This window comes from Neoarius graeffei, chromosome 26 (assembly GCF_027579695.1).
Source record: "Neoarius graeffei isolate fNeoGra1 chromosome 26, fNeoGra1.pri, whole genome shotgun sequence".
NCBI classification, from domain to species: domain Eukaryota; kingdom Metazoa; phylum Chordata; class Actinopteri; order Siluriformes; family Ariidae; genus Neoarius; species Neoarius graeffei.
Window position 1 is genome coordinate 10,889,942 of NC_083594.1, and position 17,153 is coordinate 10,907,094.

Sequence of the window (17,153 nt, forward strand, 5' to 3'; positions counted from 1 at the left end):
GTCTTGGGTTCAAGCTTAAACCCATGAGTCAAAGCTCCTGTTTTGTTGTTTACATAACTGTTTCTTAATTAATTAGAAGTTGTGTGTGTATGTGTGGTCAGGGTAATGTGGTGCTATGGAAACCCAGTGATACAGCGATGTCTGCCAGCTATGCGGTCTATAAGATTCTGCGTGAGTCCGGCTTGCCACCCAACATCATCCAGTTTGTTCCAGCTGATGGCCCTGTTTTCGGCGACACGGTCACTTCTTCTGAGCACTTGGCTGGAATCAACTTCACTGGCAGTGTCCCGTATGACCCCTTTTTTTTTTTTTTTTGTCCCCCCCCGCCACCATTTTGGTTTAACCAACCACTCAGGATTCACTAATTCACAAATTTTATTCCATCTAAAGTTCCATGACTGGAACTGATATGATATTTTTTTTTTAAAGATGTGAAGATGGTTTAATGGGGTGGAGTAATATTTTAAAGTGTGTGTTATTCCACAAAATCAAGTCGTACACGAGCCGATGGCTGGCAAGGCACGGAGCGCCGAGTTGGCTATAAGCCATGTACGATGAGATTGAGTGGAATACTTGTTTTATTATATCCACATTCACTGGATTTTGAGAAGTGGAGCATTTTTATTTTTTGCAAATTTGATAAAAACTTTATACAAAATGTCAGACAAAATCATTTCCACTTAGGCGGACTTCTTAAAACATTATCGGTGGCTGCACAAATTGACTTTTTTTTTTGTAAAAGTGCCGTCTTGCTGTCGTGCCGAAGTATAGAATAGCTTTCGACATTTATTTAATTCTTCCTTGGACATTTCAGTTCTGTAATTTTCAAACTTCTTTAATCTTTTGAACCAGTCTAAAAGAATTTGACAAATTTGAATGCTTAAAGATGAAGAATATAAACAAACCGGCGAAATGGCAGTAGCAATTTGTGAAAAATGCGATAATAATTCTTGAAAAAAAAAAAGATATGTTCTTACCGTCAAATACTTTTATTCCATATTTTGTTGCTGTGGTGTTTGGTTTTTTTTGGGGGGGGGGGGTTCTCGAGTAGAATTTTTAATTTCATCTTTGGTTAGTTCAGCAACACGCGCCGCCATTTTGTTTTTCTCTACTCATAGTATATGAGCTGATAGCCTAGTAGTAGAGTAGCCAATCGGAGCATGTGATTGCTCACATCCAGTCAATGTGGAGATGTATATAAAAGTTTAACATACTCTGGCTTTGTGTTTTTCTTCGCTCCAGAACATTTAAGCGCTTGTGGAAACAAGTGGCGCAGAATCTGGACATCTACAGAAATTTCCCTCGTGTTGGTGGAGGTCAGTGACTTTACTTCAGTGATTTGCAGGTTCTTTTTGAATATGTTTGATTTTCACCTAAACATTTCGAGTTTGTTCATTTCCTCACCTACATTACAGCAGCTACAAACAGTCATTCACCCGCCTCTCTTTTGCCCCTTTTCCACCAAAGCAGTTCCAGGGCTGGTTCGGGGCCAGTGCTTAGTTTGGAACTGGGTTTTCTGTTTCCACTGACAAAGAACCGGCTCTGGGGCCAGAAAAACCGGTTCCAGGCTAGCACCAACTCTCTGCTGGGCCAGAGGAAAGAACCGCTTATGTCAGCGGGGGGGCGGAGTTGTTAAGACCAACAACAATAACAAGACCGCGAAAGATCGCCATTTTTAAGCGACGAGAAGCAGCAGCTGTACAAACGCAAAGTCATTTATTATTATTGTTGTTTTTGCTTTGATATTCGCGCCAAGGTTTATGCAAATGTAACTGACATATACAGCGACGTAATGACATGTCTTCCCTTAGCACCGCGAGCTATGGAAAAGCAAACTGGTTCTCAGCTGGCTCGCAAGTTGAACGAGTTGTGAACCAGCACCAGCGCTGGCCCCGAACCAGCCCTGGAACTGATTTGGTGGAAAAGGGGTATTTTTGAAGTTAATAAGACCCTAGCGAGCTTGTTGTTACAGATGAACTTGTCCTGTGCCCTGAAGACTTTCATGTGAAGGAAAATCTTTTGACTGTTACAAAGTGCTGACACAGAGACTCCTTCCATAAATGTTAAATAAATGTCTCTTTCCAAAAGACCTCACCATATTAGGAATTGTATGTTTTCTTTGTGAACACATTTTTTCTCATCCTTTTTTTTTTTTTTTTTAATTCTCTTTACATCCTGACACAAATGAATAAATCAAATGTTCTGACAATAAAAAGAAGAAAAATCCATCTGTAGAAGTCGCAGGACTGTAAAAGGCCCATCTGATCATTTCATTCGGTCCGAATTGAATGATTGGATGGCCCTACCTGCCTGTGCACCCCTTGCACGTGACCGGAGTATTCCACAAGGCGAGGCAGACATATTGCTAAAGCTAGCAAGCTAGTTGACCGTAGCAGTGTTCGTTGATTCCATTCATTTTGATAAATGTTGGGTGCTTTCTTCCATGTGAATAAGACATGAGGTATTTGGATATGACAGAGGTGTGCTACACTACCCCAGTACTCTTTTGTGGACTCCTCCTTGAGCGGTAATCGGGCGGTACGTGTTCATGTGTTTTGAAGGAGTGGCTTTGGTGGGATTTTTCAAAATCAAGCTAACTCTTGCTGGTTTTTCCAAAATTACCTACCCTAGCTTTAAAGGTCCCATGGCATGGTGGTTTGTTGATGCTTTAAACGGGCTCGTGGAGGTTTCCGGATGTTATATTCGCAGCCTTTCTCGAAATGAACCCTCGGCACGTAGATATAGCCTCCTGGGAGAAAGCCCCATTTCAGCGCTTTTCCCAGTGCGTCGTTTTGCTAATGAGAAGCAGGAGGCGGGGAAGGGTAGAGGGTGGGGGTGGGTCTTATCATTAATATTCATGACATGTAAACGTGTTACCTCTGATTGGCTAACAGCAGTGACGCTACCTCCAGTGGGTCAGAACAAGCGGATGTGGGTGTCTTACTATGGCGAGAGAGAAGGAACAAACTGCGAAGGGAAAAATACCACGCGCTGACGTCATTAAGGTGCGACGCGAGGAAATAAAATAAATTCAACAAATGTTTGGGTTTTTACTGAACAAACAAACAAATAAAATGAACGAGTGACTTAAAAAAAAGAATGTGGGTGTCTTTGTAAAAACTGTTTTGATTGGCTATTATAACAGCATGCTGCATGCTTTTTGGTTTTGTAGCGCAGATTACCTGGCTAACTGCAGGAAGCGGTTAGCTGCACAGCTAATGTAGCCATTGCAAGGCTAACGTGGCATCGATTTTAAAACACGGCAAAACGACTTAACAGTTATACACTTACTTGTTCGGTGTTTGTGGCTGATGCGGCAGGGATGCTTGGTACGGACCCAGGCTTCAGTGACAGTTGATGTGCAAAACCTGCCCGGTACTGTCCCAAGTTGTGGAAACATTCCTCAGGAAAATGCTTCCGACAAACATGCACCGTCTTAGGTAGACTCGACGGCGTATTATTGGAGTAAATAAAATTAAGCCACTGCGTCTTCAGGGGCTCTCCCGTCGGCAGTAAAAACAGACTCTTTTCTGTGTTGTCACATCCATGTACAGCGCAATTTCCATGTTTCGCTCGCTTAGGTGATGCCATGTTGTTGTGTCCTCTATGGTCTCCTCACTACAACTGGGCGGGCAATTCATACAGTGGGTGGGAATCCAGAGGGGGGGCGTGGGGATCATCTCCCTTGCTGACGTAGTAAAGGAAAGAGCTCATCAACGCGCCGTTTTGACGCGCCATTCTCAAATGTTGGGCATAGTTTGGTTTACACATTATGAAATTTCTAGCCACTGGGGTGACTTAAGAAGGTCAGAGCAACTCATTTTAACGTTAAAAAACCTCAGAAAGTGAAAATTTCATGCCATGGGACCTTTAATATAAAACTGTGATTTTGAATTACAGCTGGCACGATTGTCAGGGCTTCTATTATAGAAAATTAATCAACACCTTCTGACCAAACAACACGTAACATAGGATGGTGCATATGGGGAAAAATATTGAGTTTGTCTGGATAGTGAGTTAACTCTGTCTACAGAGACTCCACATCTCTGCAGTTACATTTTGTTCTAAACCTACTGTTCTCGCTTTGTTCTATCCAGAATGTGGTGGCAAGAACTTCCATTTTGTGCACAAGTCAGCAGATATCGGGAGTGTGGTGACTGGCACCATTCGCTCAGCTTTCGAGTACGGAGGGCAGAAATGTTCAGCTTGTTCCAGGATGTACGTCCCAGACTCTCTGTGGCCTCAGATTAAACAAGAGCTCCTGGCTATACACAAACAGATCAAAGTGGGAGACGTGAGTAGAATCGCTTCTAATCTCGGCCATAAGTAAATCACGTCAGACCAAGCTGGGATATTGTGTCAAGTGTAACATTGTGAATAGATTACAGATTATAAATTGACTTTTTGTTTAATTTCGCAGCCTGTCGAGGACTTTGGCACATTTTTCTCAGCAGTAATTGATGACAAGGTAAGAATGAACCTATCCTTCTTAATGCAGTAATTGTACAGTATTTTATCTGTTCGTACAATTTAGTTATTCATTCTCCTCTGCAAGTCCTTTGGTAGGATCAAAGGCTGGCTTGAACATGCCAAGTCATCTCCCAATCTTACTGTGATCGCTGGAGGAAACTGTGACGACAAGAAGGGATACTATGTGGAGCCCACAATTATTGAAACCAAAGACCCACAGGATAAAATAATGAATGAGGTATTTATCATGTGGTTATTCTCATAATGTGGCAAAGTAACAACATATCATACTTTATGAGGATTTTTTTTTTTTTTTTTTTTTTAATGGCTGCATCTTTGCTTAATAAGCACAGTTTGTGAGGTTAGTGATGCGTGCATGAACAGGATCGGAACAGTGTGTGCATGGACTTTGGTTTGTTTGTGTAAGCCAACCTCTCCCACTCAGCTGCATTATATGCTTAACTTCACAGGATGAAATTCTCTCGGTTGTAGCTCTGCACATTTGAGAAAGGGGACTGAACTAAGCCTACTATAAAGCCTAGATTTCACTGGGCCTCACTGTCAAGCTGGACAATCATTTCACGAGCATTTATACAAGCAGTGTGATGTTCATGATAGTACAGTCAGCTGGAAAAACAGTTGTATCCTAGTTTAGCTAATAACTGTGCATAAACTTCCTTAAAGTATAATATAAGCCTCAATTCACGTCTAATTGGATTATAAAGCACTGGAAATTCATGTATGGTTTAAATAGGTTGTTTGTCAATTAAATCTATGAAAACTCAGTTGCTTCATATTAATGACTCGAAAGAAAGCAATCCATGACAAATTGGGCAAAAGAAATACAACTCCTTTCAAAAAGAGTGAAAGTTAGTGTTTATGGTAACTGACGATCTGCAGTGGCTGAGCTGCATTACTGGAAGATTTACACTTGTGTTCAAAATAATAGCAGTCCAACACGACTAACCAGATCAATCACTGTTTTTGGTGGAAATTATATTACTACATGGCAAATAATTTACCAGTAGGTGTAGTAGAGTCATAGAAAACCAACAGACCCAACATTCATGATATGCATGCTCCCGAGTCTGTGTAATCGAATAATTAAGTGAAAGGGGCGTGTTCAAAATAATAGCAGTGTGGAGTTTAATTAGTGAGATCACTCATTCTGTGAAAAAACAGATGTCAATCAGGTGGCCCTAATTTAAGGATGAAGCCAGCACATGTTGTACATCCATTTCTCTCTGAAAACCTGAGAAACATGGGTCATTCCAGACATTGTTCAGAAGAACAGCGTGCTTTGATTAAAACGTTGATTGGAGAGGTAAAACGTATACTGTAAAGAAGTGCAGAAAATGATGGGCTGCTCAGCTAAAATGATCTCCAGTGCTTTAAAATGGACAGCAAAGCCAGAGAGACGTGGAAGAAAACAGAAGACTACCATTCGAATGGATCGAAGAATAGCCAGAATGGCAAAGACTCAGCCAATGATCAGCTCCAGGGTGATCAAAGACGGTCTGAAGTTATCTGTGAGTACTGTGACAATTAGAAGATGCCTGTGTGAAGTTAATCTATCGGCAAGAAGCTCCCGCAAAGTTCCACTGTTAAAAAAAAAGACGTGCTGAAGAGGATACAATTTGCCAAAGAACACATCGACTGGCCTAAAGAGAAATGGAAAAACATTTTGTGGACTGATGGAAGTAAAATTGTTCTTTTTGGGTCCAAGAGCCGCAGACAGTTTTTCAGACGACCCCCAAACACTGAATTCAAGCCACAGTACACTCTGAAGACAGTGAAGCATGGTGGTGTAAGCATCATGATATGGGGATGTTTCTCTTACTATGGTGTTGGGCCCATTTATCGCATACCAGGGATCATGGATCAGTTTGCATATATCAAAATACTTGAGGAGGTCATGTTGCCTTATGCTGAAGAGGAAATGCCCTCGAAATGGGTGTTTCAACAAGACAGCGACCCCAAACACACCAGTAAGTGAGCAGCATCAGGGTTCAAGACCAACAAAATGAAAGTTATGGAGTGGCCAGCCCAATCCCCGGACCTTAATCCGATAGAAAACTTGTGGGGTGACATCAAAAACGCTGTTTCTGAGGCAAAACCAAGAAATGCAGAGGAATTGTGGAATGTTGTCAAATCATCCTGGGCTGGAATACCTGTTCACAGGTGCCAGAAGTTCTCAGAAACCGTGGTTATACAACTAAATATTAGTTTAGTGATTCACAGGAATACTAAATCCTTAAGATTTTTTCAGTTTATACAGTAAATATTTGGAGTTTGTAATGAAAAATGCAGACACTGCTATTTTTTTGAACAGCCCAATGTTCATTTTTCTTCATTTTCTGTAAAGTAATTAAAATATTGATACATTTTTCTTCATGTTTTGATGTAGAATATAATGTGCAGTGTTCCCAATGCATGGACATAAAAACTATTATAAGGATTTTGAGCTTTACTCACGTTTTTAAACACACTGCTATTATTTTGAACACAACTGTAGCTCACACCAGGTTCAGGAAGAACTCTTTAACCATTTTGTTGTTTTAGCTCTGTAGGCTTTGCTTTTTATGGAGTTTTGCGGGCGTCACTCAATGTAAATCAGCTGTGATATGAATACACCTTGTATTTACGAATGCTTGGCATTTATCACAGATTTCACAAATTGGACATTTAGTGATTCTCTTTCCACGGAAAATAATAATCTTCCTGTAAAGTTAATTCAGCAAGGTGATTTAACATGCAACAAATGAAGTAAAATCCTTTAGCCAAGTGAGCAAATTGCAAATAATCATTGATCAGGGATGAGTTTTCCGCTTTTCGGCGGATTTCCGCTTTTTCTGAGCAAAAATCGATATTATGCCAAATCCGTTGATTTTTTTTTCATTGAGGGGGATTGGGGTATGTTCCTTCGTGATACTCAAGCGTACGACGATGTTACATGTTTACATTTTCACCATCTTTAGTCTCGCTAAGTCTCGCGGTAGAATACGTGTTATCTACAATGTAATTGGCTAAAACATCGCTGGCGAGAGCATGATAGCCAATCATAACAGTTCTTACAAGAGTGTGGGAGAGAACAAAAGCCAATCATAAGAGTTCTTACAAAAGTACCCGCATCTGTTCTATTTTATCGAAACTTGCACATGTTCATCATTGCTGCGCTTCAAAAATGCGTTTCTCTTTCGTATCGGCTTTTTTACTCAAAATGCCGAATACAATTGACAAGCGAGACGAAGCGAAGGTACGTGAAATCGATGCTGGCATAAAAAACAGAGATACAAGCTGACAAGCTCTTGTCTTTGGCCAGAAGGCTGAAGAAGTCGTCGAAATGATTAAATGAAAATGAGAAGTGACTGTGAACTATAAATAATTGTATAAAGTGTACATAGACATTATCCCATAAACTTAGCATTCGTTTGATTTAGTACATTGAACATGTATATGATGGTCAGTAAATCTGAATTAATGCTGACAGTTTTGAAAACTTAAATATTTCAAAAGACTTTGAAATCATATGCAACTAATGAGGACATAGGGCGACTGACCTTTTCTCCCTAAGAAATTTTATTTAAAGCAATAGTTCGGGATTTTTGACATGAATTTGTATGGCATCCCCGTCAACAGTGACGTGCAAACACACTGACTTACCCCTGACAGCATCCTGCGAGTCCAGTTCTTGTCCAGTTTTGGTCCAGACGAAAGTAGTCCGGCAAGTTTGTTGGGGTCACGAAAGTAAAACGTTTTTCTTCTCAAAACAGTATGTGTTCAAAAGGGTGATATATTTGCATCACAAAACCGTTGTCAAATAAAAAGTCAGACCTCGCAATTATTTGGCGCTATATTTTGTCTCCCTCGGTATCACTGCGTGCTGTCATGTTGACATCTGCGCAGGAATCAACACCTTTCCCATTGTTTGGCAGTGATTAGGAGTTCAGATCAGCGGCGCTAACAAGCTGCGGCTCCAGCTTCACCTTCTTCCACTTCTCTGTCCACCCTTTCTCTCTCTGCCCGTTCTAACCCCATCTGGCGAATTTCTTCATCTGTATATTCGGGTTCATAAAGATATCCCTTTGGCTGTGAGATGAAGTCAGTGTTTTCAACGTCGCTGTCGTAGTCAGACATGTTGTCGCTAACTTTGCTAGCAGTAAACAATGAATGAAACAGCCGTGGCTGTCACCTGGCGGCAGCGCGCAGTGATAAGAAGGGAGAGAAAATAGTGCCAAGCGATTTCGAGGTCTGACTTTTTATTTGGCAACGGTTTTGTGATTGCAAATGTATCACTCTTTTAAACACGTACTGTTTTGAGACGAAAAACGTTTTACTTTCGTGACCCCAACAAACTTGCCGGACTACTTTCGTCTGGACCAAAACTGGACAAGAACTGGACTCACAGGATGCTGTCAGGGGTAAGTCAGTGTGTTTGCACGACACTATTGATGGAGATGCCATACAGATTCATGTCAAAAATCCCGAACTATCCCTTAAATATATAAACATTTTGATAATTAATAAAACTTGCGTTTAATGTGAATTTAGTTTGTCATTTTTGTTTATCATAAATTATAACCATACCCTTGAATGTAGAATGTGATTTTATTTTGAATTCAAACAATACTCCTATTGATTTGAAACATATTTTCATGTAAATATATAAAAAAAGACAACAGATTTTTTTATCTATTACAGCTCAGATTGCAGGAAAAGTGGTTTGTAAGGCCTTATTTTTCAAAATTTTCCTGGGGGGTAATCCCTCCCAGACCCCCGGCTTCGGGCGCCATCTTGTTTTCTGCTTTTTTGGTGACCACCCACTCTCATCCCTGATTGATACAATGATAAGCATGTGAAATTTAATAAAGAATAATGATACAAGAATTGCATACGTAGTGATTTATATAAGTTGGGAATACGCATAGTGATGGGCGATTTAAGTAATTTTGTAGTCAGGTACTTGGAACATGAACACATGAATAATCTATTATAGAGATCTTGCAGTCACGTGACCGGAAAGTACACAACCGCCATCTTGTTGGTCAAAAACACCGCTGAATACTGCTGCACTCGTGTACAGAATGGATCAATTTCAACCGACGGACTACACGGCTCATTTTTCTAATGAACAGATAACTAGATATATGTCTAAAATAAACGATCTACAGATTTATGACCCTTATGGCTTACCGGACGGAGTTTTCACGACCGGATTTTGAACTGCCAGCGGAATACCCAGACGTGTATGATTACCTCATTAACTTTCCCTCGCTGTTCAGTGGTGAAGCACTGCATGCTTATAAATCTCTGGACAGTTATCTTTACAGAAATTCAGGATTTGTCAGCGACTCAGATGTGGCATCTTGTAAACAAGAATCCTCATTGGATGGGTAAGTCACTTAAGTATTGAGTATAGCACTGACCAGCCGATTATAGAATAGAATAAGGTAATTCCAAATCGTCCGTCTTGTTTACATGGATCTGGCGTTGGAGAGGTAGAGGCTTGGCAGTGGAGATTTGAGTGGCTGTTTTCTGAGCTTAGTCAACAGGCCGGCTCTGCCTGCAGCCTCGCTTTTGCTTCCGCTCCCGGCACCGCCTCCTTCGCTTTGCTTCCGATAACAATCCACGGAGACCCCGCTGGTCTCGCTATCTCGTCTGGAATGTTTTGTGGTTTTTTTTGTTTTGTTTTTTTTCCTCGTCCGGAATGTTGTGCATGCGATGGAAATCGCTACAAACCGTCATTTTCTGCTGGAAACCAATGTCCAGTAAGTCCATACGGTTGTAGTGGATATTGAAGTCCGGTACAGATGAACAACACGCAAAAATACACACAAAAAACATAAAAACCATGCACAGGTAGGGAGAGCTTGTAGCCGCAGCCGTTGTAGTAGAATTGTATATAGTAGGGTTTTCCAGAAGAAAAGGTAGAAGTAAAAGCAGAAGTAGAACCAGAAGTAGAAGGCGGAATATGGCGTTTGACCGACAAGATGGCGTCTGTCACAATCTGGATCGGCTGTGACGTCACATGCAAGTGCTCCATTGAACATTTTAAAACAAAACTGTTAGAACACAACATTTTAATGAATTATCACGTCATGTTTTCTTGTTGCTCAATGTTACAGCAGGATTTTTTTTTTTAAGTCTCGACAATAACATGATCCTAAATGACTTCCTAAATGACACTACAAGATATAAGAACAGAATCAGTGGAGAACTCAGTTTAAGGTTACATTGTCTGTCTGTACTCCTTTGTACTGGTTTTCACTTAAAGGTGGTGACTGCAAAGTCATCTGAAATGTTCACTTTTTATTGTGCATGATATTTTCCTATGTCCCGCAAGAACACTATCATGCGGACGAGACGCGATCATTTTGATGTGCTGAGGGTCGCTTTTTTCCATTTTGGGAGAAACCTCAGTACAGCCCTACGGAAACAGCCGAGTGCGAGGAGCTTGAACTAATTAGCATAATCACGGAACTGCGTCACACCAAGATGGCGACGTGCGGAAAGCATCGTGACTCTGCATTGACCTCGGAGAGTTTTGATTCGCAGGGATGTAATTTGTGGTTGACATTTACGAATAGATCCGTGAACCAAAAGACGAATATATATCTTTTCTCTGTTACTGCTTTTGTGTTCTTGTTTCTTTCTCTGTAAGATCAGGTGCGTCACTCCATACTTGTTCCTGTTGAGTCGAGCCCATGCGTTCTCAGGTGAAGATAGCTAGAATGATTTCGTTATCTGTCCAGAAAAATGACACGGCCTCTAACCTTGTTCTGTCTTGCAGTTACACTCTCTAGGCAGGCTTTATTTTTCTTTTCCACTGGGTTTTAGCTGGCAGGAGAGCGGAGTCCACCATGTTTGCTCACGCCGACTTGTTTTGGTTAAAAGTAGGTCAAACACGCCCCATGGTGGTCACGTGATATTGTTACTCACTTGCTTCGGCAATCTCCATCCATCCATTATCCGTAACCGCTTATCCTGTGCAGGGTCGCAGGCAAGCTAGAGCCTATCCCAGCTGACTATGGGTGACAGGCGGGGTACACCCTGGACGAGTCACCAGATCATCACCGGGCCGACACATGGAGACAAACAACCATTCACATTCACACCTACGGTCAATTTAGAGTCACCAGTTAACCTAACCTGCATGTCTTTGGACTGTGGGGGAAACCCATGCAGACATGAGGAGAAATGCAAACTCCACACATGCCCCTTTTCCACCAAAGCAGTTCCAGGGCTGGTTCGGGGCCAGTGCTTAGTTTGGAACCGGGTTTTCTGTTTCCACTGACAAAGAACTGGCTCTGGGTCCAGAAAAACCGGTTCCAGGCTAGCACCAACTCTCTGCTGGGCCAGAGGAAAGAACCGCTTACGTCAGCGGGGGGGGGGCGGAGTTGTTAAGACCAACAACAATAACAAGACCGCGAAAGCTCGCCATTTTTAAGCGACGAGAAGCAGCAGCTGTACAAACGCGAAGTCATCCATTATTATTATTGTCGTTGCTGCTGCTTCTTCCGTGTTGTTTTTGCTTCGATATTCGCGCCAAGGTTTATGCAAATGTAGCGACGTATACAGCGACGTAACTGACGTATATAGCGATGTAATGGCGTGGCTCCGCTTAGCACCGCGAGCTATGGAAAAGCAAACTGGTTCTCAGCTGGCTCGCAAGTTGAACGAGTTGTGAACCAGCCCTGGAACTGATTTGGTGGAAAAGAGGCAACAGAAAGGTCCCTGTCAGCCACTGGGCTCAAACCCAGAACCTTCTTGCTGTGAGGCGACAGTGCTAACCACTACACCACCGTGCTGTCCTTCGGCAATCTCCGGAATCGTAAAATGCAGGACGCTTTTAATCACGGCAAAACATTTACACACGGGATACACGGTGTGTGCAGCAGCAAAACCTCTCAAAACTCCAACAGCAATAAAAATAGAACATTTTGCCCAGAATTTAACTTTGCAGTCAGCACCTTTTTAAACTATCAGTATGCTTGGCAATGAACTCACACTGGCATAAGAGATTAAAGAGAACCTTAGGCATGAGAGACTGGCAGAATTCAGACATAATAAGATCCAGATCATTCTTTACTGATGCCCAAAGGGAAATAACTTGGCAAATCTTTATCAGGTAATACCGGTTGAGGTTCATTTTATGCTTTTAGCAGTTTTGTTATAAATCTTGTTTGAAATATCATTGATAAGAAACGTTTGCCTTCTTAGGAAATCTTTGGACCAGTTCTGACTGTGTACGTCTATCCTGAGAACGACTACAAGAAAGTGCTGCAGTTGATTGATAACACGTCTCCGTATGCACTAACAGGGGCTGTATTCGCTCAGGATGAGTAAGGATCGCATCCTTTTCAGAATTTTTTTCCCCAAAAATAATTCACGTTGTTGTCTAATAGGGTTTTGCCTGTGTTTGTGGAAATTGTTAAATGTACTGGAAATGCCTGTTTCAGGGCTGTTGTGGATGAGGCAGGAAAAGCACTGAGAAACGCAGCAGGAAATTATTATGTTAACGACAAATCGACAGGCTCAATTGTGGCTCAACAGCCATTTGGAGGTTCCAGAGCATCAGGTAAATGTTTAAAGCCATGTGTTCAGTGTATTAAGACTGGATGGGCACTGTTTTTTTGTATCACAGTCTATAACTCGCTATGTACATTTTTATTAAAATGGGATTGAATGGAAAGGTGTTTTTTTTTTTTTTTTTTTTTTTTTTAAATCTTTCATTTAAATAAGGTTGATTTATTCCATTAGTAACAAAGAGCAATGAAACAAACCAGAGAACGAATGTATAATTCCTTGCATAAGTATTCATCCCCACCTCCTCTTGTTTTTCTTCGCTGCAATATCTACCAACTTTGCTTTAACTTAGTATTTTTCTATCGACTCAGGTACCAATGACAAGCCCGGCGGCCCACACTATGTCCTCAGATGGACCTCACCACAGGTTGTAAAGGAGACCCACGTTCTGCTCAGAGACTGGAAATACCCCTACATGGGCTGAGAACGTTCCTGTTCCATCCACAAAATTGCACTTACTGTCTACAAACTATGCTACAGACGACTCTCCCTCTTGACTTAACATTTATACAGCCCCAATTCCAAAAAAGTTGGGCAGCTGTGTAAAAAAAAAAAAAACAATGTGATGATTTGCAAATCATGGAAGCCCTATATTTCATTGAAAATAGTACAAAGACAACATATCAAATGTTGAAACTGAGAAATTTTATTGTTTTATGGAAAAAAAAAATGCTCATTTTGAATTTGATGCCAGCAGTATATTTCAAAAAAGTTGGGACAGGGGCATGTTTACCACTGTGTTGCATCACATCTACTTTTAACAACACTATAAATGTCTGGGTATTTAGGAGACCAATTGTTAGTGTTTTGAAAGATAAAGGTTGTCCCATTCTTGCCTTGTATACAATTTCAGTTGCTCAACAGTTCAGGGTCAACTTTGTCATATTTTGCGCTTCGTAATGCACTAAATGTTTTCAGTGGGAGACAGGACTGGACTGTAGGCAGGCCAGTTTAGCACCTGGACTCTTACTATGGAGCCATGCAGTTTTAATATGTGCAGAAAGCAGTTTGGCATTGTCTTGCTGAAATGAGCAAGGCCATCCCTGAAAAAGAGATCTGGATGGCAGCATGTTGCTCCAAAACCTTTATGCAGCATTATTGATACTTTTCCAGATGTACAAGCTACCCATGTCATGTGCACTAACGCACCCTCAAACTATCACAGATGGTTAGCACTGTCGTCTCCTAGCAAGAAGGTTCTGGGTTTGAATCTCACGGTCCAGCCACTGGGGTTGCACAAGCCAACTTGGTGCTAATCCCAAGCTTGGAGAGATTGGGGAAGCTTGCCTCAGTGTAACAAACAAACCCTACACTAAATCAAATATGCAGATCATAAATTGGGAAGGATGATCCGTTGTGGCGACCGCTAACGGGAGCAGTCAAGAGATGTACCGTAGATGGTGTGATCCCCAAATTCTTTGCAATGTTACACTGTTTGCCCACGCAGTCTTTCACAGAGCGGTGAACCCTTCCCCATCTTTACTTCTGAGTGACTCCGCCTCTCTGGGAGGCGCTTTTTATACCCCGTCATTTTACTGACCTGTTGCCAGTTCACCAAATTGGATAATTTTTTTTTTTTTTCTTCCCCTGTCTCAACATGTTGCTGGCACCAAATTCAAAATGAGCATTTAAAAAAAACCCTTTGATTTCTCAGTTTCAGCATTTGATATGTTGTCTTTGTACTATTTTCAGTTAAATATAGGGTCGCCTATATTTCCAGTATTTTGCTAAAACAAAATAGTTTTTATTTTGTTTTACAGAGCGTCCCAACTTTTTTTTTGGATTTGGGGTTGTGGATACCAAAGTGGCCTTTTTAAAGTTGTATGCTTCTTGGTTTCAACAGCAGAGGCTTGATGGAGTGGTGTCTCCTTGTGATTCTGCTGTGGACTAAACCTTCGAAACTACTGAAACAGCCCTTAAATATGTGAGCACAGTTAGGAGAACTGGATTAAAACGGACTCCAGTGGTTTCTCAGCCCGCACGCTTCAGCAAACGATACTGCAAGTTTTAATAGTGTTGATTGAAGTAAAAGGATCGGAATTGCTGTTGCTGTGATTTTGGTTTAATTTTTTTCTTTGTTTTCAGTCTGGAATCTTACGTGAAGTGTATTTTTGCTTGCTTATCTTTTAAGTGTCCTCACATGGGAGCTTATTGCAGTAGTCAAAGTGTAGAGCTGTTACAGTAGTGTAAATACAGATTCTTAAATTATCCTGAAATGGGCTTCCTTTTTTTTGTCTGAATGTAATTGAGTTATATGCTGTAATTAATTCAGTTAATACAAAAAGCATATTAATACCTAATGGAATAATATGACCTTGCATCATGCCATAATGCTCAGACAGATGGATATGAGGAAATTGATTGATTGACTCTGGACTTGTAGTAGTTTTGACACTAACTCGACTCACGTTAATGAACTCTGACAGTTCAGAATTTTAATTGAACTTCTTGTTCAACTTGTGTGGAAACTTTTGTTAATAAATCACAACGCAATATCATCCCGATCATACTGAATGCCGTTAGTGAACCAAGGGAATCTGGATCTGAGAGTCAATAAAGGAATAGTTAAACAGTACTGTGTCTTTGACATTCTTTAATTTATGTGACCGCAAACTGTTATCAAGCTCTTTTGGAGATTGATACTGTCATCTAGTGGACTTTGTCAGGTAATCATTGCTTCATTATAACAAATACAGTGGTGCTTGAAAGTTTGTGAACCCTTTAGAATTTTCTCTGTCTGCATAAATGTGACCTAAAACATCATCAGATTTTCACACAAGTCCTAAAAGTAGATAAAGAGAACCCAGTTAAACAAATGAGACAAAAATATTATACTTGGTCATTTATTTATTGAGGAAAATGATCCAATATTACATATCTGTGAGTGGCAAAAGTATGTGAACCTCTAGGATTAGCAGTTAATTTGAAGGTGAAATTAGAGTCAGGTGTTTTCAATCAATGGGATGACAATCAGGTGTGAGTGGGCACCCTGTTTTATTTCAAGAACAGGGATCTATCAAAGTCTGATCTTCACAACACATGTTTGTGGAAGTGTATCATGGTACGAACAAAGGAGATTTCTGAGGACCTCAGGAAAAGTGTTGTTGATGCTCATCAGGCTGGAAAAGGTTACAAAACCATCTCTAAAGAGTTTGGACTCCACCGAGCCACAGTCAGACAGATTGTGTACAAATGGAGGAAATTCAAGACCATTGTTACCTTCCCCAGGAGTGGTCGACCAACAAAGGTCACTCCAAGAGCAAGGCATGTAATAGTCGGCAAGGTCACAAAGGGACCCCAGGGTAACTTTTAAGCAACTGAAGACCTCTCTCACATTGGCTAATGTTCATGAGTCCACCATCAGGAGAACACTGAACAACAATGGTGTGCATGGCAGGGTTGCAAGGAGAAAGCCATTGCTCTCCAAAAAGATGCTGCTCATCTGCACTTTACTAAAGATCATGTGGAAAAGCCAGAAGGCTATTGGAAAAATGTTTTGTGGATGGATGAGACCAAAATAGAACGTTTTGGTTTAAATGAGAAGCGTTATGTTTGGAGAAAGGAAAACACTGCATTCCAGCATAAGAACCTTATCCCATCTATGAAACATGGTGGTGGTAGTATCATGGTTTGGGCCTGTTTTGCTGCATCTGGGCCAGGACGGCTTGCCATCATTGATGGAACAATGAATTCTGAATTATACCAGCGAACTCATCTCATTATCTCTAGCCGCTTTATCCTTCTACAGGGTCGCAGGCAAGCTGGAGCCTATCCCAGCTGACTACGGGCGAAAGGCGGGGTACACCCTGGACAAGTCGCCAGGTCATCACAGGGCTGACACATAGACACAGACAACCATTCACACTCACATTCACACCTACGGTCAATTTAGAGTCACCAGTTAACCTAACCTGCATGTCTTTGGACTGTGGGGGAAACCGGAGCACCCGGAGGAAACCCACGCGGACAGGGGGAGAACATGCAAACTCCACACAGAAAGGCCCTCGCCGGCCCCGGGGCTCGAACCCGGACCTTCTTGCTGTGAGGCGACAGCGCTAACCACTACACCACCGTGCCGCCCATACCAGCGAATTCTA

General features: G+C 41.4%; 1 protein-coding gene across 1 annotated transcript in view; it reads left to right on the top strand.

The window, feature by feature from the left end:
- aldh4a1 (aldehyde dehydrogenase 4 family, member A1) overlaps positions 1–15,631 on the top strand; it is a 33,872-nt gene extending 18,241 nt beyond the window's left edge. The window contains exons 8-15 of the mRNA XM_060911025.1: positions 102–289; positions 1,243–1,316; positions 4,098–4,294; positions 4,421–4,468; positions 4,556–4,708; positions 12,691–12,812; positions 12,930–13,048; positions 13,368–15,631. Coding sequence (XP_060767008.1) covers positions 102–289; positions 1,243–1,316; positions 4,098–4,294; positions 4,421–4,468; positions 4,556–4,708; positions 12,691–12,812; positions 12,930–13,048; positions 13,368–13,480 — 1,014 coding nt within the window. The 3' untranslated portion in view covers positions 13,481–15,631. The remainder of the gene's footprint in view (positions 1–101; positions 290–1,242; positions 1,317–4,097; positions 4,295–4,420; positions 4,469–4,555; positions 4,709–12,690; positions 12,813–12,929; positions 13,049–13,367) is intronic.
- Positions 15,632–17,153: the final 1,522 nt, after the last annotated feature.